General features: G+C 39.7%; 5 protein-coding genes across 8 annotated transcripts in view; 1 reads left to right on the top strand and 4 right to left on the bottom strand.

Moving 5' to 3' along the window:
• Positions 1 to 26,252, top strand: part of LOC107228170 (transcription factor A, mitochondrial) — a 150,086-nt gene that overhangs the window by 108,898 nt on the left and 14,936 nt on the right. The window lies entirely within an intron of this gene.
• LOC124293056 lies at positions 3,555 to 5,456 on the bottom strand. Its single transcript, XM_046732075.1, has 4 exons — positions 5,160 to 5,456; positions 4,783 to 5,003; positions 4,596 to 4,709; positions 3,555 to 4,321 (listed from the first exon to the last, which is right to left on the bottom strand). Exons 1-4 carry the CDS (start codon positions 5,246 to 5,248, stop codon positions 3,561 to 3,563), a joined length of 1,185 nt encoding a protein of 394 aa, XP_046588031.1. The 5' UTR covers positions 5,249 to 5,456; the 3' UTR covers positions 3,555 to 3,560.
• Positions 7,257 to 7,970, bottom strand: LOC107217977 (tigger transposable element-derived protein 6-like). Its single transcript, XM_015655701.2, has one exon. The coding sequence runs from the start codon at positions 7,968 to 7,970 to the stop codon at positions 7,257 to 7,259; it is 714 nt and encodes a 237-aa protein (XP_015511187.2).
• On the bottom strand, positions 7,980 to 8,567 carry LOC124293058 (tigger transposable element-derived protein 4-like). The gene has a single exon (XM_046732081.1). It carries the CDS (start codon positions 8,532 to 8,534, stop codon positions 7,980 to 7,982), a length of 555 nt encoding a protein of 184 aa, XP_046588037.1. The 5' UTR covers positions 8,535 to 8,567.
• Positions 25,088 to 25,930, bottom strand: LOC124293016. The gene has a single exon (XM_046731911.1). The coding sequence runs from the start codon at positions 25,928 to 25,930 to the stop codon at positions 25,088 to 25,090; it is 843 nt and encodes a 280-aa protein (XP_046587867.1).

The following is a 26,252-nucleotide window of genomic DNA, read 5'->3' as shown; positions in this document are numbered from 1 at the left end:
ACTACGGATCGCGAGTCCTAGACGTCGAGTTTCACCAGGTAGCCAACCTGAAGCGCAGAAAATACGGAGCGTATGTCCTAGAAGTCGAGTTTCACCAGGTAGCGAACCTGGAGCGTAGGAACCACAGAAAATTACTCATAATGGTCAAAAGTCACCAGCTCAAGGACATGGACAGCCAAAACTACGGATCGCGAGTCCTGGAGGTCGAGTTTCACCAGGTAGTGGACCCTGAGCGCAGAAACTACGGAGCGCATGTCCTGAAAGTCGAGTTTCACCAGGTACCAGACCTGGAGCGTAGGAACCACAAAAAATTACTCATAAAGGTCAAAAGTTACCAGCTCAAGGACATGGACAGCCAAAACTACGGATCGCGAGTCCTGGAGGTCGAGTTTCACCAGGTAGCAGACCTGGTGCGCGGAAACTATGGAGCGCTTGTCCTGGAAGTCGAGTTTCTCCAGGTAGCGGACCTGGAGCATAGGAACCACGGAGCGCTTGTCCTGAAGGTCGAGTTTCACCAGGTAGTGGACCCTGAGTGCAGGAACCACGGAAAATTATTCATAAAGGTCAAAAGTCACCAGCTCAAGGACATGGAGAGCCAAAACTACGGATTGCGAGTCCTGGAGGTCGAGTTTCACCAGGTAGCCGACCCGAGGCGCAGAAAATATGGAGCGCTTGTTCTGAAATCTAGTTTCACCAGGTAGCGTACCTGGAGCGTGGAAACCACGGAGCGCTTGTCCTGCAAGTCGAGTTTCACCAGGTAGCGGACTTGAAGCGTAGGAACCACAGAAAATTACTCATCAAGTTCAAAAGTCACCAGCTCAAGGACATGGACAGCCAAAACTATGGATCACGAGTCCTGGAGGTCGAGTTTCACCAGGTAGCCAACCTGAAGCGCAGAAAATACGGAGCGCTTCTCCTGGAAGTCGAGTTTCACCAAACAGCAAACCTGGAGCGCAGAAACCACGGAGTGCTTGTCCTGAAAGTTGAGTTTCACCAGGTAGCGTACCTGGAACGCAGGGATCCAAGAGCTGGAGAATCTGGTACTCGAAATCCGCGGAGTGCGATTGTCATACGTCCTCTCTACTGCGCGGTTGTTTCCGGACTGAGGAATTCAGCTAGCTGATTGTCGTCGTCGAAGATTACTATAGATCGGTGACGTCAAGTGAGAAAAAATGTTAGGTGACATCACTTTCTGAACATCTAAACGTCCGAACATCCGAACAAACAAAATTTGGTTTCGAATTTTAATACTATGTATGATGATTGGTCTCTTTCCTATCTTCAATATTCAAAGATTTTTGTAGTAGGTATGTATTGAATTTTTTTTGGATAGAAAAGAAAAACTCAATAAGTTCAAAGAGAAGGGATAATTGGATGACTGGTAGAAGGGGTTGCAATAAAATTGTTACACTCGAGAATTACAATAATAATTACGATAGTAAACTTTATTAGAATGATAGCGAAAATTAGTTAACAGGTTAAGCTCGGAATGACTTTGTCTGTAACTGCTCCTTCACAGAGCTGGAGACGAACTGACAAAGAGTATAGGATAGAGTGGAAGCTGCCATAAGGCCGCAATGTAAATTGAGGATATACGAGTTTTAGCGCCATCTGTCGAGTCGGAACCGTGAAACATTCGAAAAAGGCGGTATATTCAATTTGGTTCCGCCAAACACACGCACGCAACGTAACATCATGAAGGAATTGGAGATAAATTGAAAACACAATTTACATGATATATATTTTTATTAATCACAATAAATTCGGATAAAACTAGTTGTATCACAATATATCAATACATGATTATACTACAAAAATTTAGTCATTTTCTTCCTTTCGTTATTTTTCTTATTACTACTTTCTACGCCTACAACTTTCTTCGACTGTACTACGGACTTCGCTAATGCTCGTCTTATGAATCTTGCTTCCCAATAGCAACGAATTCTGATGTATGTATTAATGAATACATTCGTAGCTTCTGGGGAGCATAATTTAAACAAAGGGCACTCTTTCCGCAGTACTTTGTTTATTTCATTCGAAATATCTTTGTAATGTAAAATGCTTTTAATAATATTTTGAAATTTCTGATCCCATTTCAACACAATATTAAAAAGTGTTTCAGTGGAATACTTGAGGCCATTTGTATTAGCATAGTTTTTCATAATCGTAAACAATTTATAATCATTATAAGCCACAGAGGAATCTGGAAGAATCATATATGCCTGACACTCCTTACATTTATGGTTTTTAAGAAATTTGGTAGCCAAGTAACCACATATGTAATACACTGCATTGGTTTCGGTAAAATCTGCAATTTCTTTATTTATTTCTGATTCTAAAGTCTGTGTAACATTAGTGCTTGACAAGGGTATTGTTGAATTCGCTGGAGTTGCAATTTGAATCTGATTTATCATAGGTTTAATAGAAGTATTGATTTTACTGAGTTTAGCAAATATTACATTATCATCTGTTTCACAATTCGTAGCATTGGAAATTTTAGTTAATTGGGTAATAAAGATATGCCGCATTCCCGTTTCAAACTGTACGGGCGATGGATAGTGAGAACAGCCGTTTTGTTGTCGGATTGTCGCAAATAAATTTTCCAACGGATCCTGGTTCAACCGTCGAGTTTTCAGGGCATGGATATCATACTTGTCTTGCAGATCTTTCGATAGTTGAATAACACTATTTATAGTTATTATCAAACCTTTGATACAAGGTGGTTCATTTCCTCTTTCAAATTTACATTGCTCAAGATATACAAGCATATTCGTTAAAAGTGTATAATGTTCAGACTCTTTTGAGATGGCATAATTTAATTTGTTTGGCAATGATTTTCTTTCAAGTCGAGAGTTTAGCGTGTCAAATAATTTATCCATATCAGATATAAATTCGCCTGTTCTGTCTTCCTTCCCTTTAAATTTTTCTGGAAAAATCGTTCGATAAACTAGGTGGGCCGTGTACATCGATTCCGAGAAGATCTGTGCGGCTATCGAAACATTCATTTTAGTGAAAGTGGATAAGTTGAAGTGGTGCTCACCAATTTTTGGTATAAGATTTAAGGGTTTCAGTTGACTCAATTTAAAAACTGTGCGAATCTCATTCCAATCTACAAGGCCCCCTCGATAATACAATCTTTTATCTTTCAGGTTATTTCGAATCGATTTTAACAAGTGTGGTGGATCAAACATTATGAAAATTTTATGATTAATGCCCGGTAATTTAAAGAATGGCTTTTTTGCAGTAACGCCAACTTTTTTAAGTAATCCTACATTTCTAGGGCCCTGGTCAGAAATCATGCATTTAACAACTAAATTAACGCTAAAAATATTTTCAATCGTTTTTAACATAATTTGATGAGTTTTGTCCGAATTACCACTCTTTCCCAACAACCAATATCCCACTGCCTGCTTCATTGGTTTATTTATCCATGTGATCATTGCAACTAGAGCAGTTCTAGCTTCTTTCGGCTCACGTGTAATACCGTCATCAATTATTTCTTTGAATAGATCACAATGACTATCGTAATGTACTTCGGGAGTTAGATAGATTTCATCAAATTAAATGCTAACGACACGATCTTTAGTAGCAGCGTTTTGAAAATTACTACTAAGTTGGTTTAAAATTGTATGGTTAAGGCCTGGATAAATAGGAAATTTTTTCTGATATTCACTTAACGTTCTTTCTGATGGTAAATTGATAATTTTTCTTAGAAATCGATATGCTTGAGGAGAATGATATTTTATAGACAGAGCAATATCTTTTAATTTATCATCGTATCTTCTACGGGATAATTTAACATTACATAATCGCAAATGCGACGCAAAGAATGTGTGGGCCTCCGTTGAAAGATACTCAGCAGATTGAGTAATTATTGATTCGATTTCTGAGCTTCGCTGTGCAATTCCTACTTTTTTCTTTCGTTTTTGCAGCTTTTGTACTTTGCTTCGCAATAGTGCTATTGTTCTCTTTTGAGTATTAATACGCAGTGATTTGGGAGTGAGTAGTATATGTCTTTTAAATTTTCCATCGTGCGGAGTTATTCTGTTCGGAGATGTGGATATATTCAAGCGGGATGATTTCGGTGTATGACAAGTAGATTTTTTTGTTGGAGAACCGGTGATTTGATGAGACGATGATTTACAAAGAGCACTTGATGATGATGGATTATGATCCACTATATCTGTGTCCATTTTTGTGATCGGTGATGAGAAGTTATCCACTAGTTGTATTGATGTTGGTATACGCACGAAATTATTTGGTGTTGAAGCAGCATCAGACAGTGAGGATTGATTTTGGGTAGCGGCATGAATCTTGTCATCTCAAGAACGAATCAAAAACATAAATCGTATGTGAAAAACTCAATGAAAACTCAATTGCCTAATATTACAATTTACAATTCAAAACCAATATAGCCTAACATTAGAATTTACAATTCAAAACCCATATAGCCTAACATTAAACGTAAAAAATATATCAAAGATACTGTTGACATGACGTCTGATATAAATACTGTTATATACAATTCATAACATTTTTTATGAGATATTCAACAATTTAATACTTTTTTCATCTTTGACAATGGCATTCCTTACCTCTGATAACAATACGTATTTTGTTATTCGTCTGGATATCAATGACAGTCGGATCTTCTCCCGTTGCTTTGGTTACATCCATAACGATGCTATTATCCTTGTGCGAGCATTCATCTAATAATTTTACATGTTTTATTAATGATCACGTTTATTTTTGAAAAAATATTTATGTTTGCATTCAATATACCTTGTAAAGAAGATCTTTCAAATGTCACTGTTTGCTGATGATTTACACCATGTGCATTGCCTTGCAAAGATTGACCTGGTAATATTGTCGGTATTGATTTTGGGAACAGCAAGGGCCTAGGACATTTTTTACGGATGCACTTTGGCTCAAAATGGTCTGAGCATATACGTAAGTGAGTAGGACTGCCTGGTACTTTAGCAAACTCTCGCCATTTTTTGCGCCTGTAAATGAGTAATGGAAGAATTATTAAATAATACTATTTTCTACTCTGATTGTGAGCACGAAATTACAGTCGTCTCTCCACTTCAATGACATGAATCTTCGATGATTTCACTCATAACCTAGAATTGATAGATTCTGTTGATTTTTTTACTTACAATTCCGTATTTTTAGGCTGTCGAAAGAAATGGTGTTCTTTATCTTTCCGTGCACTTCTGCCGCATCCTTTCACATGACAGCGAACCATGTTTATAAATTTTGTTGATCAAACTTTTCAAGCTTCTTTCTGCGAGACGCGTCGTTCGCAACTTTATAAAATGGCGCAATGGCGACGCCAACGATAACCGTCGCGGTGTGGACGAGGGGCAAGAGAGGTAAAGAAGGGTGAATAGTTCTGGTTCCCACCCGTGACAGCGCTGTGTACCGTATATCCCCAGCTTCCACTCTATCCTATACTCTTTGCGAACTGAAAAAGAATACGAATGCTTTCTCTCTCTGTACTTTGGTACGACGCCTCTCGCGTCGTTTACCGGTAACTCGAGAGTTGAGGTACCGGTACAGTCGGACTCTGCTCGAACCAAGTCAACACTTCCGCCGTTTGAGTAGAGTCAGAGTTCCTTAACCCCGATGCCGTCCCTCAGTTTACAAAAGCGATTTTTCGTTAAAGCCTTTGTAAGGATGTCGGCCTTCTGTTCTTCGGTCCGAAGGTATTCGACTCGCAGTTCATCAGCTTGAACTTTCTCTCGCACGAAATGAAACCGCACGTCGGTGTGTTTCGTCCTTTTATGAAACTCCGGGTTTCTTGCGAGTCGAATTGCACTTTGGTTGTCTACGTGGATGACCGTTGCTTCTTCACAAGGCTGCTCGATGTCGAATAACAGTCTTCTCAGCCACACCGCTTCCCGCGATGTTGTCGACGCTGCCACGTACTCTGCTTCAGTTGTACTGAGCGTGACGAGTTTTTGACGTTGACTTGCCCGAGTCACCGGGCCACCAGCCAGCTCAAAAACGTACCCGGTTGTGGATCTTCTCGTTGTTGGGATATTTCGGATGAGAAGGAAAAGGTTTCCGTATTAATTAGTTGACGATAAGGTTTGGATGAAACTCGATAATAAACTTTATTGATACATAAGCAAACGACGTGGTTACTCGCTCTCCTTCGCCGGAAGACTAAAAACGCTCTACGCACATCCGTGCACACCAGCGCTCCTCTCGTCAACCACACATACTGCACCTCCCTTACAGCGCACGCAGGCGCGGGAGATACGAGTTTGATAAACTCACTTTCTCAACACAGACAAACAGCGTGGCTTAAAAAATACATAGATTCAAATACAGATTTGAGAAGAAAATCAAACATTGAATTCGAGAAAAATTTTTATGAATCAATGAACAACGCTGTTTTTTGGTAAGACAATGGAGAACGTTCGGAAATACAGAGATGTTAGATTGATCACGAAATGGGGTGGAAGGTACGGTGCTAGAGCTACTATAGCCAAAACAAATTTCCACAGCTGTATAATCTTCAATAAAAATCTAATAGTTGAAATGCGTAAAAACAAGAGTCAAAGTCAACAAATCAATGTATGGAGGCTTCTTTTGAGACGAGGACCTTAATTCTTGTCTCGCGGGTTATTGAAGGATCTTGAATAACGGGATTATTTCGGATTTGACAAGATTATTCTTTATTGAAATAAGTTGAATGGTTACAAAACGGAATGCCAGACAACGACTAACTCGAACTTCCGGCAAAAGCCACTATCGAACGTTTGTGACACGCTCATTGGCTGCCTTACTGGCCACGCCATTGGTAGCGCTCTCAGGCGCTCGACGAGTCAGACGAAAGAGGCAGGAGAGTATGAAAAACTTTATTTCTCAACAGCTTCTCCATTTTAGATCTTTCAAAATTCTTTATTCACAATTTCCATTATACAGTGAAACCTGGTTAATTGAGATTTCAAGGGACCATAGATTTTACACCATTTGAAGAGGTTTTCATTTATCAAGTTTTCCAATTAGACAGGTTTAAAATACTAGTTATCTCATTTACAGAGGCCCCCGCTTATAGAGGTCGAAATTTACCGTTATTCCAAATATAAAGGTGGAAATATTAATTGTAAATAAGTATGAGTATTTTTAATGTTTTGAGTTATATAATTAAATAGATTTTTTATATGAATAATAAATGAAACTAAGTGTAAGAATTTATTTATTCATTATAAAAAATAAATATATGTAGTACAGTACAGTAAAGTTTATGACTCAAAGTAATCGGTTATATTGGTTTGTATTTGATGGCTAGTTGCTAAAACCTGTTTCTCGATGGCATAAATTTGATCAAAAATTCTTTGATCGTCAATATTTGACATCTCAAAATACTTATGCAAAGTCTCTAAAGCCTCCATTGCCTCACGCTTTGAAATGTTTACTGAAGTTTCTTCATAAACTTCTTCTATTTCTGCTTCAGTCTCCAAAGAAGAATACGTAGAAACGATTTCGTCATCAGTAAGATCTTCTGAAATTATTACATCATCGTCCATAGAAACGAAATCCTGAAAACTCGGCTGCTGGTCATTTTCGTTGTTCCTACAGGTGAAAATTAGTTTGTTCCATTCTGGAAATCTTGCAATGGTCTCTACCTCTTCTTGTAGGTTCTCAGGTTCAGATACATTCGTCACTTTGAATCCAGCTTTTTTGTAACCATTACTTATTTTGGTTTTGCTAACTGAAAACCAAGCTTTTCTTGCAAATCTCATGGCCTGAAGTATGTTGATTTCAGGGCTTTTATCATCTTCTATAGACTTTAGAACATATTGCACAACTTCCTTTCTGTAGTACACTTTGAAGTTGTTGATAATACCCTGATCCATGGGCTGCAATTTACTTGTTGTATTAGCGGGTAAATACAATAATTTAACGTACTCCAATTTTGGCATATTGTTGTGAGCTGTGCAATTGTCGACAAACATCACTATCTTTCATTTTTGGGCCCTCATATCGGCGTTCACTTTTTTTAACCAATCTACAAATAAATCTGAAGTCATCCAGGCCTTTTTATTATTTTGATAATTAACAGGCAACGTCTTGATACCCTTGAAGCATCTTGGGCTCTTAGATTTTCCAATTAAGAGAAGTGGCAGTTTTTCATTTCCGGACATATTTGCACACACAAGTACAGTAACCCGATCTTTACTCAATTTGCCACCATGGCAAGGCTGACCTTTGAACGTAAACGTTTTATCCGGTAGACACTTGTAGAATAAGCCTGCTTCATCGGCGTTGAATACGTCATCGGGAGTATAATCGTGTAATAAAACTGGAAGGTTTTTAATCCACTCACTACATTCATTGTTGTCCACAGAATTGCTCTCACCACAAATATTTTTAAATGCTATATCGTTTCTTTTCTTGAACCCCTCTAACCATCCATTACTGCCAGAAAAATTGATATGGAGCTTACTTGCAAATTCTTGAGCTTTTTCTTTAATCATTGGTCCGCTTATTGGAATGTTATTATTCCGTACCTGCTTCATCCACGTCGAAAGACATTTTTCGAGTTCAGGATGCTCTGCTGATCTTATTCGTTTAAGCTTCCCTTTTCCATCAATATACTGAGACCGAATATTCTCGTTGTTTTTAATAATTCTACACAAGGTCGATTTCGGTACATTATACTCCGCACACAGTTTATCACGCGACTTTCCACAATCATAGTCTGATAGAAGCTTTGATTTTTCAGATACTGTTAATGTGTTATGCTTACGTTTGGACATTTCGTACACTTTTATTCTTATGTTTGCACGTCAAAACTTGAGATAGTACTGACAAAAGAGCATGTACGTGCGAACGATGCGAAAGAAATTTAAATGTTTGTAAACAAACGTGTCTAAGCCTGTCTCAACCTGATAAAATGTCTCGCTTATACAGGGAATTAAGCTGCAGAGTCCCATTTATAGAGGTAAATATCGAAAAAATTCTAGAAATCGAATCTCATTTAACCAGGTTCGTAAAGTTCCATTAACAGAGGGAATTCGATAAAAAAGTGCCGGGACCTCTTAGGAAATCTCAATAATAGACGTTTCTCACTTATCCAGGTCCCACTTAACAAAGTTTCACTGTAATTATATTAATCGGAAATTTGGCAACCGAGCAAAATTAATGTATACCGACACGGATAGTTTAATATACCACTTCACCGCCCCCGATATTTACAAATTTTGATCTAGAGACATAGGAAACTTTATACCATCATACCGTAGCACTGGGCTGAAATGCGGGTACGAGCTGGTCGCGTTAGGATGGTTGTTGTCGGCTGGGAACAGAGCTGCGGTGACCGATCAACGGAAGCAATATGAGTCGCTGTTACGAATGTTGACGACAGCCTTCTTATTTTGAATATCTTTGGGTAGTGGTGTGTATGTGAAGACATCGCCTCGTAGTGGCACGTACTTGTTAATGTTGACGGTAAGATTTATAATTTCAAATAACGACCAGCCTGAATCCTTTTCCTGGAAATCTTCCGCCTTTTTCAACAAACGCTCCGTCGCGTTTTCGATGAACCATTCGTTGATATCCGTTGTCTGGAGGATGATTTCATTTCTCGTATTAAAAAATTTGATCTCTTCCACCGTGCAATCATCTTCTCTAACTTCAAATTTACAAGCCAGGACAACGTTGGCTTTCAAGCTTCTGTCTTTCTTTAAAGCGTTTTTTAGTTCTGTCACAGCTAGTACCTTTGCGTCTTCTAGAAATCTCTCCACATCTTTATGCTTCAAATTGACGATGGATCCAGTTCGAATTCTCCCCTCGAAAGCTGATTCCAAATCTTCCCAGTGAACTCGATCGCTTCTTCTTACTTTCCGCGTACCTCCACCCGTTTTCTGAAGACGTTTGAATTTTTCCGCGAGCGCTTTCAAGAGTCCGAGCGTTGTGATAATTCTCATCTTTTCTCCAATCGATGAAGCCTTTCGCAAAATTTTGTTCAGAAGCCGAATATTTTGACTTCCGAATTTTATCCATTTCTGAATCTCTGCCGTTGATGATGATTTGTCCAAGATTTTGTACGCCGATTCCATAATATCGATCAATCTCAAACACTTCGCGGATTCCATCTTGAGCTTTTTACTCACGTATACTTGACAAGTTGAGACTTGATGATCATTTGTAGTGATGAGCGTCCTTTTTATAGGGCAGCTGTACGTATAGTTATGTATGCCCGCGCACCTTTTAGCATTCTTAGAGCGATAGTAACCCGACACCGCAGATCCTTGTCTCTGAATGTACCGCAGCTATCGGTCGGCCTTGCACGCTGGTCTTGACTGAACCCGTTCAAAATTCATCGTAAAGTTCACATGACAGTTACAAGCCAAAAAGAATGTCACGTGGTTGATATCAAACCGGCATCCGAGTGAGTGAAAAACAATTCTTAGAACCATTAATTTTCGAATGTCGCGTGGTTGATAACGTGGAAAAGGAATGTGGGGTGGTTGACGTTACACATCAACAATCCTTTCGTGGGAAAAGAATGCGGGACGGGTAACCGATATCCAGGTCGGTAAGAAAGTTCACGCCCCCCGCTGCGCCCTCTACCGTTGGCAGGTGAGCACTACAGACTTTGACCTTCGGTCGGTATGATTGTCGGCAAAGGAGCAGAAGTTTGACCTTCGACCGATAAAAATTGTCGGTAAAGCAGTGCGATTCTTACCGTCAACGATACACGGTAAACGATTTTGACCTCCGACCAATAAGAATTGTCGATAAAGCAGTGCGATTTTTACCGTCAACCGGTACACGGTGAGGTTGCACGTTTTTTGACCTCAAGTCGGTACGGCAGAGCACGTTTTATCTGACGAGAGTGGGGGTAACCTTCAAGGGTTTGCGTCTGGGATGCGTGGAGCGGCTCGGCCGGTAAAAAAGGTGTTTGTACTCAGAACCCCCCTTGCTATGCTACTTTAGTGATTCGAATGTAATCACCTCGTCGAGAAGGAACATTTTTGAAAAGGTTGTACATGGCTCTCAAAAAGTCAATAGGCTCTCAACCTGTACCACGCATGCCAGCCTTAAACGCACAATGTGTTGTGTGATTCCACAGGAATCGATATCAAATAGCTCTGGATCATCTTTCTCATTTTTGATATCTTCTTTGAAAAGTCGCAGGTATTTGAAGTTGACGTTTGGGCCATCCATCGACAACTGTAAAATCTTCTTGAAGTCATATCTTTGTATTGCTTCCTTAAATGCTTTCAACAACTCCTCAGATGTCGTGTGTTCCAGGAATACAGACGTCAGATATCTTGTACTTACTTCGTTTTTCGCTTAGTCCCAAAATTTGAAACTGACATCCATTTGTTGCTTTTGCGCAATCTTATTAAGACTCTCATCAAATCCAAATACGTAATCATCAAAATATTTAGCAATATCATCCAGTTGAACCTTGAAGAAAGGACCGAGACCGTACACAATTAAATACGAAATTTTCGTTTCACTCAGTTCTAGTTGCTGTACTTCATCCACCTCATTGAACATATATTTGAACAATGCCACTTTTTTTTGTGAATTACGTAGTGAGTCGTGATTCATTACTGTCCCCATACACCAGATAGCTTCTCTCTTTGTTGTTGCTTAGCAATAATGGAGACATCGTGGTGTGGTATAGGTATTTCTCCCACAGCCACTGTAAGGCCTGTATGATGCGAAGAGCTTGCCCGAGTAGTACTGGAGGTGAAAAAAGCTTGCAGATCTATGGATTTTTTCATAGCAGCAGCTTTCTGTATATGCTTGTTGGATTTCGTCATGTGACACTCGACATAGAAATTTTTGGCGGAACTCGGTATCAGTACATTCAATTAGTTGTGAATTTAGTTAGAAATCTTGTGGATTATAGCCTGCTACGATTTTTTTTCGCTGGTCTACTTAAATAAATGCCTTCAAGCTCGTTTTTACCATTTGGCTCCAATATTAAACTTTGACCCTTTTGGGCCACGGGTAAACGTTGTCCGATTGTGCTTAAACTTTGCACACATTTTTTTTTTGGCAAATGAGAGATATGCAAGGGGTGAGAGGTTTGAAATTCCGACTTACCCAAAATAAGGACCACCCTAATTATTAAGGTAGTTCTGTAGTTTTGTCCAAATCTTAGGAACGGCCTGAAATTTTAGTATGGTGTAAAAACAACCTCCATGGACCGACTCACAAAATTTGAAACCGATTTACCGTCCCGTTTGGAAGATATTTGCAATTAAAAATCGATCTTTTTGCACGCGCGGCCTATACCTAACACGCAAATTGACGGACTTTGTCTACATTTTTTATGATAGCTCCGAACGGATCTTACGACTTCATTGAAAAATCACTCGCGTGTTGAGCACTACTGTAGGATTAATTTAAAAAAAATATATATATTTTTCACCGTTTAGTTTCGAATATATCGATTAACAGGGCTTCCACTACCTGGTGGACCTCAAATTAGTTGCAATAGTGGCATGAAATCAGGAGAAAAGTGGCACAGGATTAGGAAAAAAGTGGCCTTAAATGCCTAACAGAATCACATCTTTTCACTGGTTATAGATCATAATCTCAATAACGTGTGAAAAATATGCAAGAATTTTCGATAATTTTATGAAATTTATTTATTTTTCATCACAGTGTGTATCAAATATATCTACATTGCACATTTAGTTTCCAACGTAACATAACACGAAATCATATTACTTTTACTTAATATACTTAAAAATAACATTACTCATCACATTTATTAATTGGACGTGAACATTGATAAAGGAATATAAAATAGTACGTTAGAATATTTTATAATGACGAAAGTATTAGGTACTATTCGTACTTGACCAGAAAAACATTTTTTTAATATATTTAATCCTAGTCTTCTAATTCTATTATTACCATATAGTTAGTCTTCGTTTAACCGAACTTGAGCATATGCTGTGATCAGTCGATTTAAATATCTTTGGTTATTTTTTGTTTCTTGGCAAATAAATCTGATAGCAGTCCACTCTTTCTTTTTTCTACTTGCTTAGCCAATCGGGATGCAACATTTTCTTGAGTTCTCTCTTGTTCTCGTAATTTTTCGGCACCCTCAATCAAACCTTGTGCCAATTGGGCTGCTTGTAAATCCTGGTTTTTAAGCGCTACTTGTAATCGTTTATTTGCTTCTGATAACAGAGCGTCAGCGCTTTGTTTCTTCATGTCTTGCTCTTTCTGTGCTACTTTGAGTTTCACTTCAAGGTCTTCAATACTCTGTTTCTTCGATTCTATCTCTTTCAAATTTTCTTTTTCTTGCTCAAGTCTCATTTTTTCGGCTTTTGCCGCTTCGGCAGTCTTGTATTTTTTCTTCCGTTCCTCCTCTAAGAAGCATGTGTAGTTTTGATGTGCTAAGCGTCCGCTGGTAATTAAGTCTCTTGTTATAGGAACTAGATGGGGTTTATTTTTGAACTTTTTAGTTCCATCACAAATCGCCAATCGAGCATTCAATGTCCTTTCAGACATTGCAGCTTTATCTATTGATAAAATCCTTTTAGATCTAGAGAAACCTCGTTCTACGTCCGCACTATCATGAGCTAAAGCCAAGCATGCTTTAACAACTCTGGTGATTATTGGATACTTTTGGATGTTACTTGAATCTTTCACACTGAAGACATTTTTCTGCCAGTAATGATCGATACGATCTTGTTCAAGTTCTGGTAGATCTTCTAATTGTAGGAGTTTCCATTCATCTAAGAGTGTACTTGATGAAATAGCCTCCAGCAACGGCATTGCTTCCGCTATTTTTACAATGTGTGAGCAGCTTATGGTTCGCTTTATTCTCTGTGGTTGTAGACATCGGCACGAGTAGATGAGATTTGAATGTGGATATGCTTGAAGTGAGGATTTCTTCAAGATGTGCAATGCTGCTTCTTTGTAGTGGTTTCGAGCTTGCAGCAAGAAGTGTTGTCTCTCCTTATCACTCAATGCATTGTCATTGAGACATTCTTGCACTGTTTTATCAATCACGATAGAATTTATTGGACATAAATTGGTGTCCGCGAATAATATATGTCCTTTCATATCATTTTTCTTATAATTCTTTAGGCTCTCAACTTTACAAACTCGACCAGCGAGTGTAAGTATTACATTTTGAAGTTCGTCAAACAAAATATGTATTAAAGGTTCCTCTTTTTGGAATTGTAACGAAAATTTAGTGAAAATAGCAGCACTATCAATGACAAAATAGAATTGAGCTTTCATATCTTTCTGCCGTATGTATTTACATATCGTAAGGTACTTTTGTGATGCCATGAGTTGCTTGCAATCTTTCTTATTCGGGATAAACCGTAGAAAATACCTGGTAAGTCCTTTCCACTGTTCCAAAACGCGTTGTGCACTAGGTTCTAGTGTCAGCCATCGAGTCGCTACGTGTTTGATGAAGTGGTTAGTTGGAAGATTTTCTTCAATCTGACACTTCTCAAAGTCTTCACAGCGAGATGGCCACCCATGGAAAAAATAGTAAATTTGCAATATGAGGTCACTGACTTCGTTGCCAAGTTCACTGAGGCCTTTTAGAAATGCATTGTGAATAATATGAATATTACACGATCCGATATCAAGTAGTCCCTTGCCACGCAGTTGATTTACTTCTGTATTTAAGATTGACCATACTTTTTTATTAACATTCGGACCATCAGCGCCCAGCATGATTAACTTATCCTGTAGAAAGTCAGCTTCCACAATAGCTTTATTGATGCATTTAGCTAATTCTTCGGCAGTTGCATGACCCATGAAAAATGTTTGTACATGATGGGCAACAACTTCTTTGTTAGTTTCAGAAAAATATCGGACTCTAACCTGCAACTCTTTTTTATGTTCTACATTAGTTGTTTCGTCATATGAGAGACAGTAACTTGTAGACTGCTGAACATCGTCGGTAAGAATTTTCTTGAAATATGGTCCTAAGGCCTCAGTGATTAAGTATCCTAGCTTTGTACGGCCGAGACTGAACTTCTCAGAAATAGCTCCTGGAAACATGGCTTGGAAAACTTCTTTCAAATCATCACATGATGCTGCTGACATATTACTATGAACATTTTTGATTGCCCAAATGATTTCAGCTTTCATATCAGCGTCAAGTTGGTTGCACAACACCATTCGTTGCGGTTCCTTGGCACGGCCGTCCTCAGCAGGAACAGATCCATCCAATTTTAGTTGCTTTTGATCCAGTTTAGTACGAGCTTCCAGCTTGTGTTTTGTGGAGGAAGATATTGAGATAAACGACTCGTTTATTGCAGTGTCGAATGTCTCGAGGTTTAAGGGAGCAGGATGTTTTCGGATATAAATAACGATAGACACCATCAAGCATGTACAAACGAAAGATAAGGTTTTATTATTTTTAATAATGCACGAAAACGTATTATACTCGATAGCTGATGTTAGACGACTGACTCGCCTTCCGGCCGCGTTCTCGCATAACGCCTCTCTCGGCCACGCATGGGAACATAGTTAATGATGGCGTCGCATCGAGTGCGCACGCAGGCGCGCGACTATTCGAAAAGTCCGATAACCCTTTTTTTTTTACTCAATACACTCACTGTTTGAGAACTCTTCGAATGACATCAACCCTAAAATACTGCGAAGTTTCACAAACCGATCTCTCGGCACGGCTTTGGTAAATATATCCGCCCTTTGACTCTCCGTGGGCACGTATTCTACTAGAATTTCCTTACTAGCTACCTTTTCTCGAATGAAATGAGACTATGCTTGTTCAAGAATTTTGACACCGAATTTACCGCGTATGCAACATCAGGACGCGACACTACCGCCAAAAACATAAGTGAACCCACCGCTTCACGGTACGGTACATTTTCTATAGCTTCGCCGTCTGACTCTACTGCGCTTAACGCCGCGTGAGGATCCGCAGGTACACTCACTGCTTTCGCACTCCTCATTCCAAATTTCTCTAGTGTTTTCTCTACGTATTCGCTTTGATGTATAAACATCGATTTCCTTTTTCTGTCGCGTATTATTTGCAAACCGACGAATCTACTCGCATCTCCTAGGGTTATTTCGAACGCACCCTTCAAGAAAGTTATCATAGATTCAAGCACGCGAGACGATTTCGAGGCAACAAGCCCATCGTCGACGAATAACGCTAGATACACGCTCACACTTTCGACACACCCAGTATAAATGCACTGATCACTCGTCGACTGTTCAAGATCGAACTTTCTTATAAAATCGCTGAATTTACGATTCCAGCATCTGGGAGATTGTTTCAGCCCATATAGAGACTTATTCAGTCGACACACCACACTGTCACAGTTTTCTTCTCCTACGTCCAGCCCCTCAGGAATCTTCATAAAGATTTCTTCCTCGAGCTCACCGTACAAGAACGCCGTACAAACGTCAAACTGTATCAACTCGAGATCATCCAGCGTGACTCGAGCCAAGAACATCCGAAGCGAGTCATATCGCACGACAGGAGAAAACGTCTCATTGTAGTCTTTCCCACGTTGTTGTAGAAACCCACGCGCACAGAGACGTGCCTTAAAACGCTGCGCATTTTCTTTCTTCCCTCGTATGACTTTAAACACCCACTTGGAGTCTATCAGCTTCATGTCCTCATCTCTCTTCACTAATGACCAAGTATTGTTCTTTTCATGAGCCAGCAGTTCTTCTTCGATAGCTGCAACCCACTTCGTGCCGTCTTGACCCCCTACCGCTTCGCGAAAAGTCTCAGGAGCACGATACTCGACGAAATCAATTTCAAACACGCCCTCATCCGCCCCTCCGGCATATCTCAACGGTCTTCTGATGTTCGCACGTACTCTCAGCTCTCTCCGACCGAGCTCAGGTTCCTGTAGTTGCACTGGTTCGTCTCTTCCTTGCTGCGGAACAACTTCTCGTTGTTCTCTGATCTCGTCGTCTTCTCCCCGTTCCTCGACTCTCGGCTCTTCATCAGCACCGTCTTCGTGTTGTTCTTCCTGTAACTTGTCACCAGGTATCACCAACACGTGTTCTCTCGGTCGCCAATCTCCGGCTCCCACTGATTCATCGAAGACAACGTCTCTCGACACTGATACTCGCCTTGTAACGGGATCGTACAAACGATAGTTCGACGATTCTCCTTGGTATCCCACCAAGACCACTTTCTTCGACTTGTCGTCAAATTTCCTTCGGAATTGCTTTGGCACGTGTTTGTATGCCACCGAGCCGAATACTCGCACGTGTCTCAAATCCGGTTTTCGTCCAGTCCATACTTCGTACGGCGTCTTCACCCCTGTACGACTGGAATGCACCGTTCGATTCAACACGTAGACTGCAGTTCCCACTGCCTCCGCCCACAAGTTCAACGGAAGTCCCTTCGCCCTGAGTATGGTCCTCGCACATTCGACAATCGTCCGATTAGCTCTCTCCGCCTTGCCGTTTTGTTGAGGTGTATGCGGTGCTGTGTTCTCTAACACGATACCGCGCTGTTCTAAATATTCGTCCATTTTCTCGTTCTTGTATTCTCCCCCATTATCCGACCGCACAATTTTTATCCTCGTACCGAATTTGTTCGCCACCATACTCTCGTACAGTTTGAACTTCTCGAGAACTTCGTTCTTGTGTTTGAGAAAATACACTATGCAGAACCCCGACGCATCGTCTATAAACGTCACATAGTACGACGCACCTCCGAGAGAATTGACTTGCATTTGACCGCATACATCAGAATGTATCATCTCACCAGGCTGTGTATTTCGCTTGCTGTCACACACTCGAAACGGTTGTCGATGTGCCTTCCCGAACTGACACGATTCGCAAAAGAATTTCGACGCATTTTTAATTTTTACACCGTCGACGAGACCGTTGTTTACCATTTCGCACAAAGCTCGACCACCCACGTGTCCGAGTCGCTCATGCCACAGCCTGAGATCTATCGACGTGACATTCACTTCGCTCGTCACTCGCGGTAGCTCGACACGAAAAAACATTCTATATATGGCATTACTTTGCCTCGCACCAATAGCCACGATCTCACCCCTTTTCTTTATCGAAACCGTTGTCAAGTTGAATTCAACATCGCAACCCTTTCCCGTGCACGCGCCCACCGAGAAAAGATTTTTCCTTAGCTCTGGTACATATAATACGTTTTCGATTACGCCCTTGTGCCACCGACCATCGACGAATTTCTCTATTCGAATTGTCCCCTCGCCCGCGACCTTGCACACACCGTCGTTCCCGAGAACAACAGTGCCGCCCTCACTCGGACGAAAGTCGCTGTACCACTCGCGTCGGTATGTGATATGTCGCGACGCGCCACTGTCGGTTAACCACGAATCTGCGTTGCCGGCACCGAGCAAGCGTCTAACCTGCTCTGCCGAGGGACTCGCACGACTCTCTCGCGCTTCCCGCCCCCCTCGCTCTTCGCCGCCCGACGCCATGAACGCACAATCACGCGAACCACTACCGTCCCGCTTCTCACGATTATTTTTCTTTGTTGGACAATCCCGCGCGTAATGCCCCTTCTCTCGACATTTGAAACACATCACGTCTTCTATCGCGCGCGGTTTTCTCGAATTTCCCGTCGACTTCGATTTATTTTTCGTACCCGCATTTTTCGCACTCGCGTTTTTCGTACTCGTATTTTTCGCACTTGTATTTTTCACAGCCGAAAGAGCCTCCGTTCTTTCTCCACCAGATCCGAGTCGTGCTTCCTCGCGAATCAGGCTATCTATCAGACTCGTTAATGTTTGATTTGCCTCGGCAACGTTATCCCACACTGTCTGAAACGTTTCGAATCTCGACGTCAGACCCATGAGGATTTTTGCCATCACGTCGACATCATCGATAGTCCCACCGAGATCTTTCATCTGTTGAACCATTCCCTTCACCGTTGCCACGTGCTGAGCAATCGTATCTCCCGGTGCCATGCGGTACTCGTGATACTTTTGTCTCAGAAACAAACGATTCTGCGCAGTCTTTTGCTCGTGCATCTGACTCAGCGCGTCCCATTGTTCTTTAGCCGTCGCACACGTGACCAGGGAACGTAGCTCTCCCGCTTCCACCGACGATGCGATTAGTACTTTTGCTTTCGCATTATCTCTCTTCCACGTTTTCTTCTCAGTCGTACTCGCGTCATCCGCTGGCTTCGGTCTCTTCCCATCCACTACGTCGTCGACGTCCGCAGACTCGAGAACCGACATTATGTGATACTTCCACGTCACATAATTTGTCCCATCGAGTTTCACTATTCCTCTCACCAACTGTTCGTCGGCCATTGTACCCCCACACGAGAATATTTCACTCCCACAGGTATCTTACACACGCTTCCAAAATGTCCGCCACGCGGTCGACAATCCCGACCCACGCGTCTCGTTGCCACTCGAAAAAAATTCGCGCTGTCCCTTAAAACCCCGCAGCACGATTGCCTGGGCCCATAACCTATTGAGATAAACGACTCGTTTATTGCAGTGTCGAATGTCTCGAGGTTTAAGGGAGCAGGATGTTTTCGGATATAAATAACGATAGACACCATCAAGCATGTACAAACGAAAGATAAGGTTTTATTATTTTTAATAATGCACGAAAACGTGTTATACTCGATAGCTGATGTTAGACGACTGACTCGCCTTCCGGCCGCGTTCTCGCATAACGCCTCTCTCGGCCACGCATGGGAACATAGTTAATGATGGCGCCGCATCGAGTGCGCACGCAGGCGCGCGACTATTCGAAAAGTCCGATAACCCTTTTTTTTTTACTCAATAGAAGAATGTTGAATGATAGAATGAAAACCCTTCGTTACGTACGAAAATGAGGTATTGCAGATTTGACAATACAATTCATTGCCTGTATCAATTTGTTTGCACCACGTGGATACCTTATATCCCAAAGGATCATTCCTCAGCAGCCAGCTGCTTTGAAATTTATATTGACGGACCATCGCTCAACTATAAAAGAAAAAGAAAATAATGTCACTCTACACTGAATTCGACTGAATAATACGCGAGAACATTGGCGCCTTCAAATAATAAAGACAGAGTCTGGTCAAGCTCTGGAAATACCTATACTACGACAGATGCGACATAACCTCTAACTATCAAATCTTTCATTAGAAATGGGTATTAACTTGTTAACTCAAATTAACTGAACTAGTAACTCATTATCAGCAGTATATACTAAATCCACGGCATTGTTATTTGAAATAACTTGCGTACAAATAAGAATAAATACTTACGTCACTTGTATTGTCACTGCTACATAAAACGCGGAACGCGGAGACCACGTGGTGCCTCGGGGGGCTGCTGCGACTAGCGGCGAAAATCCATTATGGTGGCTGTGACAGACGACACAAACCACCATGGAAAATGGCGACGCTACGGCGCAAATTAGCACTAAGCGTACGCGCGGTATTTGAAACCGAATTAACAGCATATGGACACGATTTTTTTTTTCACGCAAATGTTATGAAAATTTTCAATTTCGCAATGAAATACATGTAAATAGTGGCATTAGAGGCAATTTCTGCAAAAAAGAGGCAAAAAAGTGGCATCATAAAAAAAAGTGGCAACATAGTGGCATTAGAGGCAGAGTGGCAGCCCTGGATTAATGAAAATGAATAATCTTAGGCGACGGGGAACGGAGATACGATCAGCTGTGACGAAACGGCAACAGTGTACGGCGGCAGGGAACAGATGCGCGCGTCGTAAAAACCGCGATAGTAAAATTTTTCGTAGGTTTCAATAATTACGACAAGGATGGAAAATAAATTTGTTCTTTTAATCAATTAAATTTCGTTTATTTATTCGTATATATTGTGTACTATTCATGTATATTGTGTCATATATACTATGGTCGTGTGTGTGAATATACAAATGAATAGAATATATATAGATATATATATATATATATATATATATATAAAAACAAAAATTGCGGACAAAGTAAAAATAAATTCAACGAATAACTTTTTTTTCTCAAGTACTGATAACGATAATAAAATTTTTGTCAAATAAAAACTTTCAAATAGAAATATCAATTATTGATGAACAAAAATTAACGCTTGTTTCTCAGGTGTTCAACAACGGTCTTGATTACTTTTTTTCACTTTTGTAAAGCGTTAGTTTCATGTATATTGTGTCATATATATTATGATCGTGCGCGTCGAATATACGTATATAAAAACAAATATTGCGGACAAAGTAAAAAATAAATTCAATACATACATTTTTTTTTAACATTGATAACAATAATAACATTTTTTTTCAGATGAAAACTTTTAAATATAAATGTCAATTACTGATAAACAAAAATTAACCCTTGTTTCTCAGGTGTTCAACTACTGTCTCGATTATTTTTTTCGCTTTTGTAACCCGTGGTTTATTTGAGATCGTTTTCTCCGATAATAAAGATTTTATTCCGATGTCGCCATCTTTCGCGTACACCTCTTTTAAAATTTCATAATGAATTCCGGCTCCTGCTATTTTCAGAATCATTTGATTTGATATCACGTCTTTCAAATATTTTAGACTTGGTGACAGGAGTTTCACCATTATCACTTCTTTATAAAGCTTACAAACTTCAAGAAACATTTTGGTGAGGACTCGGAACTGACGGGTTTATATAAATGAAGTACACGAGAAATAAGGTATAAAATAGTAGGATAGCGAGAGCGTGTGTTTAGGAGCGTGTCTGCTCTGTGGCCCGTGTCCACAAGTACTGACTCAGCGGTCGTCTACGACTCTATAGAAACACCATAGATGGCGCGACCTAAAGGCACGTTTTCACAACATCCTTCCTTTTTTATTAAAGATCCATATTTTATAATATTACACATTTATGTAATGGATTACGATAGAAGGATTTACATAGGTGAATTACATTAATCAATGCCAAAGCGTTTTGTCGGTTGTCTGTTGCGACTTGACCTACGTACATTTTCGTTCGTATTAGACCTAATCGGCAATACTTGTTGAACAGCTGTTGACTGCATTTCGGAACATTGATTACTGTTCGCTTCTTGGTTTACAGATATATTATTAGCATTTTGATTTGTTACACGCAAGGATACATTATTTTCAGGATTTACATTGTTACGTGATTGAGATACCTGAGTTAATTCGCACGGTAGGATAACTGGATCCTTGTTACGTGAGTTCACCTTTTCGATGTAAGGTGCTGGAATCAAAAGCCATCTATTACGCTTTACAATACTTCCACTCGTGGTTCTAACCATGTATGCATTAGGACTATCACATATCTCAGTGATTTCAGCGTAGCGTCGCATATCAATAACCCAAACTTTGTCTTTTACAGATAATTTAGATAAATTTGTCACGCGATGACGCTTATTATAATAATATTCCTGCTTATCTTTTCTCTCTTTTTCTTTAATTGAGATTTTTTTATGATCAATAAAAGTACCTAATTGTTTCGGATGCATAGGAACAATCGATCTGATTTTACGCGAAAACATTAATTCCGCAGGTGAATAACCGTTTTCAAGTGGAGATGTTCTATACGCTTGTAAACCTAGATAGACATCATCCGATTTTGCGATTATCTTTTTTGCGATCTTTACTGCGGCCTCAACTTCACCATTACTTTGAGAATATTTTGGCGAGCTAGTTACATGAATTATATCTAATTTTTTACAAAATTGTAGAAACTTTTTCGAGAACTGAGTTCCGCCGTCGCTTCGTATACATTCAGGATTACCATACCTACTGAATAACTCCTTACATTTTTCAATTGTATTTTCTTCAGTCAAAGAAGGCATTTCTGATATTTCGAAAAAACGAGAATAATAATCGGTGGTAATCATATACCATTTTTTTAGATTAAAAAAATCAATTCCGATTTTTTGCCAAGGTCTGTCCGGAAAACTTTCTTTTACAAATGGTTCTTTTACATTGCTTCTATTTTCTATACATTTTGGACAGAATTCAATGAGATTTTTTAATTGTGTGCCTAGTCCCAGCCACCAGATTGACTGTTTAGCTCTATCACGACATTTACTCATTCCCAAGTGTCCTTCATGCAATTTATTTAAAATCTCAAGTTGCAGAGAAGGTGGAATTACTAATCTGTCATTATATAGCAACAAGTCTTGTACATATGAAAAACTTTCTTTAAGTTGAAAATAAGGAAATAAACCGTCTGGTAACTGAGTCTTCTCTGGCCACTTATTTAAACAATAGTCAATTATTTTTGAACAAATAAAATCAGTTTTTTGTTCTTCGCCTATTTTTTGTAAGTAATTTTGTACAGGTAAACTTTTAATAATGAGATTTACATAAGCATCGGCTTCGTCGCAAAGGTCATATTTTGTATTACATTCCAATGGATAACGTGAAAGTGTATCCGCTAATACTAATTGTTTTCCCGGTACATGAACAATTTTATAATTATAACGCATAAGACGCATTCGAATTCTTTGCAAACGAGGAGTTATTTCGTCCAAAGGTTTTGTTTTTAAAATTTGCAGGAGCGGTTTATGATCCGTCTCCAAAGTTACCTCTATGCCTGTTATGTAATCTTTAAATTTATCTGAGGCAGCTGAGAGCGCCAAAGCTTCTTTTTCAATTTGGCTGTATTTACGTTCTGTTGACGTTAGCGTTCTCGATACATATGCCACGATTTCGCGCGTTCCGTCTTTATTTTGCTGCATAAGTGCGGCTCCGAGACCGTAACTTGACGCGTCAGCTTGAATGATTACATCTTTTTCATAATCGAAGTGAGCTAAAACCGGTGCTTTTAATAATGCAGATTTTAAGCTTTGAAAAGCTTTCTTTTGTGATTCACCCCATACAAATTCAGTATCACTTTTTAACAATGCGGTAAGCGGCTCTAATAGCATCGATTTGTTGGGAACGAACTTGGCTACAAAATTAATTGTACCTAGAAATTGCTGTAAGCTTTTAACATCGTTCGGTTCTGGAAATTTGCTTATGGCTTCTAATCTTTCAGGTAATATTTCTATACCTTTCTGAGATATTCGGTGGCCTAAAAAATCAATTACAGTGACACCGAAACAGCATTTAGATTTATTGGCGGTGACGCCTTCGTTATCTAACCGTTCCAGCACAGTTCTCAATAGTTGATCGTGCTCATCTATCGTTTCCGCAAAAATCATAACGTCGTCAACTTGACAGATGACATTTGGTAAATCGGCAAATAATTTCGCGAACATTTCCGAAAAATAATCTGACGCGCAATTTATACCAAATGGCAAACGCTTACTTTTGAATCTACCGAAAGGGGTAATAAAAGTAGTTAGAGCTTGACTTTCCTCGGATCATTCGACTTGATTATACCCGGAGTTTGCATCTAGTTTTGAGAAAAATTTCGCACCTTTTATTCTAGCTAAGGCTACATCAACCTTTAAAATTGGATAAACACTGCGTTTGACACTATCATTTAAAATCGTATAATCTCCGCAAACTCTAATACCGTTACCTTTTGGCGCGCATACAATTGGACTACACCATTCCGTCGGTTCGTTTACTGGAGCTATAATGCCTTTTTTTTGCATATCGATCAAATTTTCTTTTAATTTTTTCATCAAAGGAATAGGTACAACGCGGGGAGTCGTTTGAGCGTGCGGCTTAATATTTTCTTTTAATGGTATAGTTAACTTACGTTTAAATTTTCCTAAGCCATTAAAAACGTTTGGATACTCTTTTATCGGATCAAATTTACAATAAGACTTTTCGGCAATTTTTTTAATTTCCAAAGCATTAACAAATTTTACTAAATTGAATTGTTCAATGTCTGGCTTGCCTAATAAAAATCGATCTAATCCTTTAATTACATAAGCTTTTACATTTTCTACAACGTTTGCTTTTTTTAACTTCAAGTACACAAAACCCATGACTGACATTTTTTTACCATCCGCGCTGTAAATAACTTGTTTAGTATTTTGGATTTTACTATGAAATTCACGCTCTGCAAATTTAAATGGAATACAAGAAACATCTGCGCGCGTATCTATATTAAACGTAACGTTTTTACCAAGATTTAAAACCTCGAACTCTGCTGTGTAATCGCGAGAATTGTTTTGTTTACGTTTCACTGCTCCGATGAAGTGTGCGTTGAAAACATCTTCGCTCGTGTCGTCTTATTCGGGATCCGCACCGTGTATGGCGTTGATCGACTTGCTCCGACACACCTTGTCCCAATGGTTCTTCTTCCCGCAGTTTCGACAAGTTGAGTTGAGTGCAGGGCACTTCTTCGAATTTTGATGTTTTCGTAAACCGCAGCGAGAGCAATTTTCGCTTTTCGCTGTATCTCCATGTTTTTCGTTACTTTTTTTAACACTAGGCTTCTTTTTTATAATACGATTCACTTCACTTTTTTCTGGGCTCTTTGAGCGCAAAACTTTATTTTGCTTTTCTTGCATCTCCGCTTGTCGCACTAACGTAATTGCATTTTCTAGCGTGAGATTTGGAGTGAGCTGTAATCGTTCAGAAGCTCTAGCATCTTTTATCCCAATGACGATGCGATCACGAATAAGATCATCTTTTAATGTTTCATAATCACATTTTTCAGCTAACGCGTGCAAAGCCGTAATAAAAGAGTCAACACTTTCAGATTCTTCTTGGAATCTCGAGTTAAACTTGTATCTCTCAAATATAACGTTCTTTTTTGGAGAAAAATACTCGTCAAATTTTTTCTTAACCTCACTGTAAAGAGTCTCATTCACGAGGTTAGGAAATATACGTAACAAGATATCTTCGGCTTCTTCGCCCATTGTGTAGCATAGCAAATCAACTTTTTCTTTTTCTGACTTATTTGTCAGGCCAGCCACAGATAAATATCTCTCAAAACGTTTAATCCAAACCGGCCATGCCTCTGGTTTAGTAAACTCAAATTCTCGGGGAGAATTAACGTTAGACGTAGTATTTGAAGCTTCGTTAGCCGTCTGCGTCGCACCACTTGATGTTTGTGGACCATTCGTCATCTTGTTCTCCTTTTTTTTTGCACGGAAACAGTTACACGATAAAGGAATGTGCGCTAACCTTACACTTTTTTATCTCGTTGAAGTTCAGTTTAAATACCGACTTCTGACACCATGTTGAGGACTCGGAACTGACGGGTTTATATAAATGAAGTACACGAGAAATAAGGTATAAAATGCTAATGTTTTGAATTCCAACAAAACACGTATTATATGCGAAAGCCGATACACGGCATCCTCATGAGAGAAGCTGTTGAATATTCGCCCTAAACTTTCTCCTAGTGCCTTCTCGTTACCTTTTTCCGCTGTGTGGCGCCTGCGTGGT

This window comes from Neodiprion lecontei, chromosome 2 (genome assembly GCF_021901455.1).
Source record: "Neodiprion lecontei isolate iyNeoLeco1 chromosome 2, iyNeoLeco1.1, whole genome shotgun sequence".
NCBI classification, from domain to species: Eukaryota; Metazoa; Arthropoda; class Insecta; order Hymenoptera; family Diprionidae; genus Neodiprion; species Neodiprion lecontei.
Note: the sequence above shows the minus strand (reverse complement) of the source record. Positions and strands in the feature narration are given on the sequence as shown.

Bases quoted from the DNA above. Each gene is read 5' to 3' on its own strand.
- LOC107217977 (XM_015655701.2), bottom strand. From the start codon at position 7,970: ATGTTTGTCGACAATTGCACAGCTCACAACAATATGCCAAAATTGGAG.
- LOC124293056 (XM_046732075.1), bottom strand. From the start codon at position 5,248: ATGGTTCGCTGTCATGTGAAAGGATGCGGCAGAAGTGCACGGAAAGAT. The intron at 5,004-5,159 runs GTAAGTAAAAAA...ACTCATTTACAG, and splicing joins CAGCCTAAAAATACGGAATT to GCGCAAAAAATGGCGAGAGT. The intron at 4,710-4,782 runs GTATATTGAATG...TAAAATTATTAG, and splicing joins TGAAAGATCTTCTTTACAAG to ATGAATGCTCGCACAAGGAT.
- LOC124293016 (XM_046731911.1), bottom strand. From the start codon at position 25,930: ATGACGAATGGTCCACAAACATCAAGTGGTGCGACGCAGACGGCTAAC.
- LOC124293058 (XM_046732081.1), bottom strand. From the start codon at position 8,534: ATGAAGCAGGTACGGAATAATAACATTCCAATAAGCGGACCAATGATT.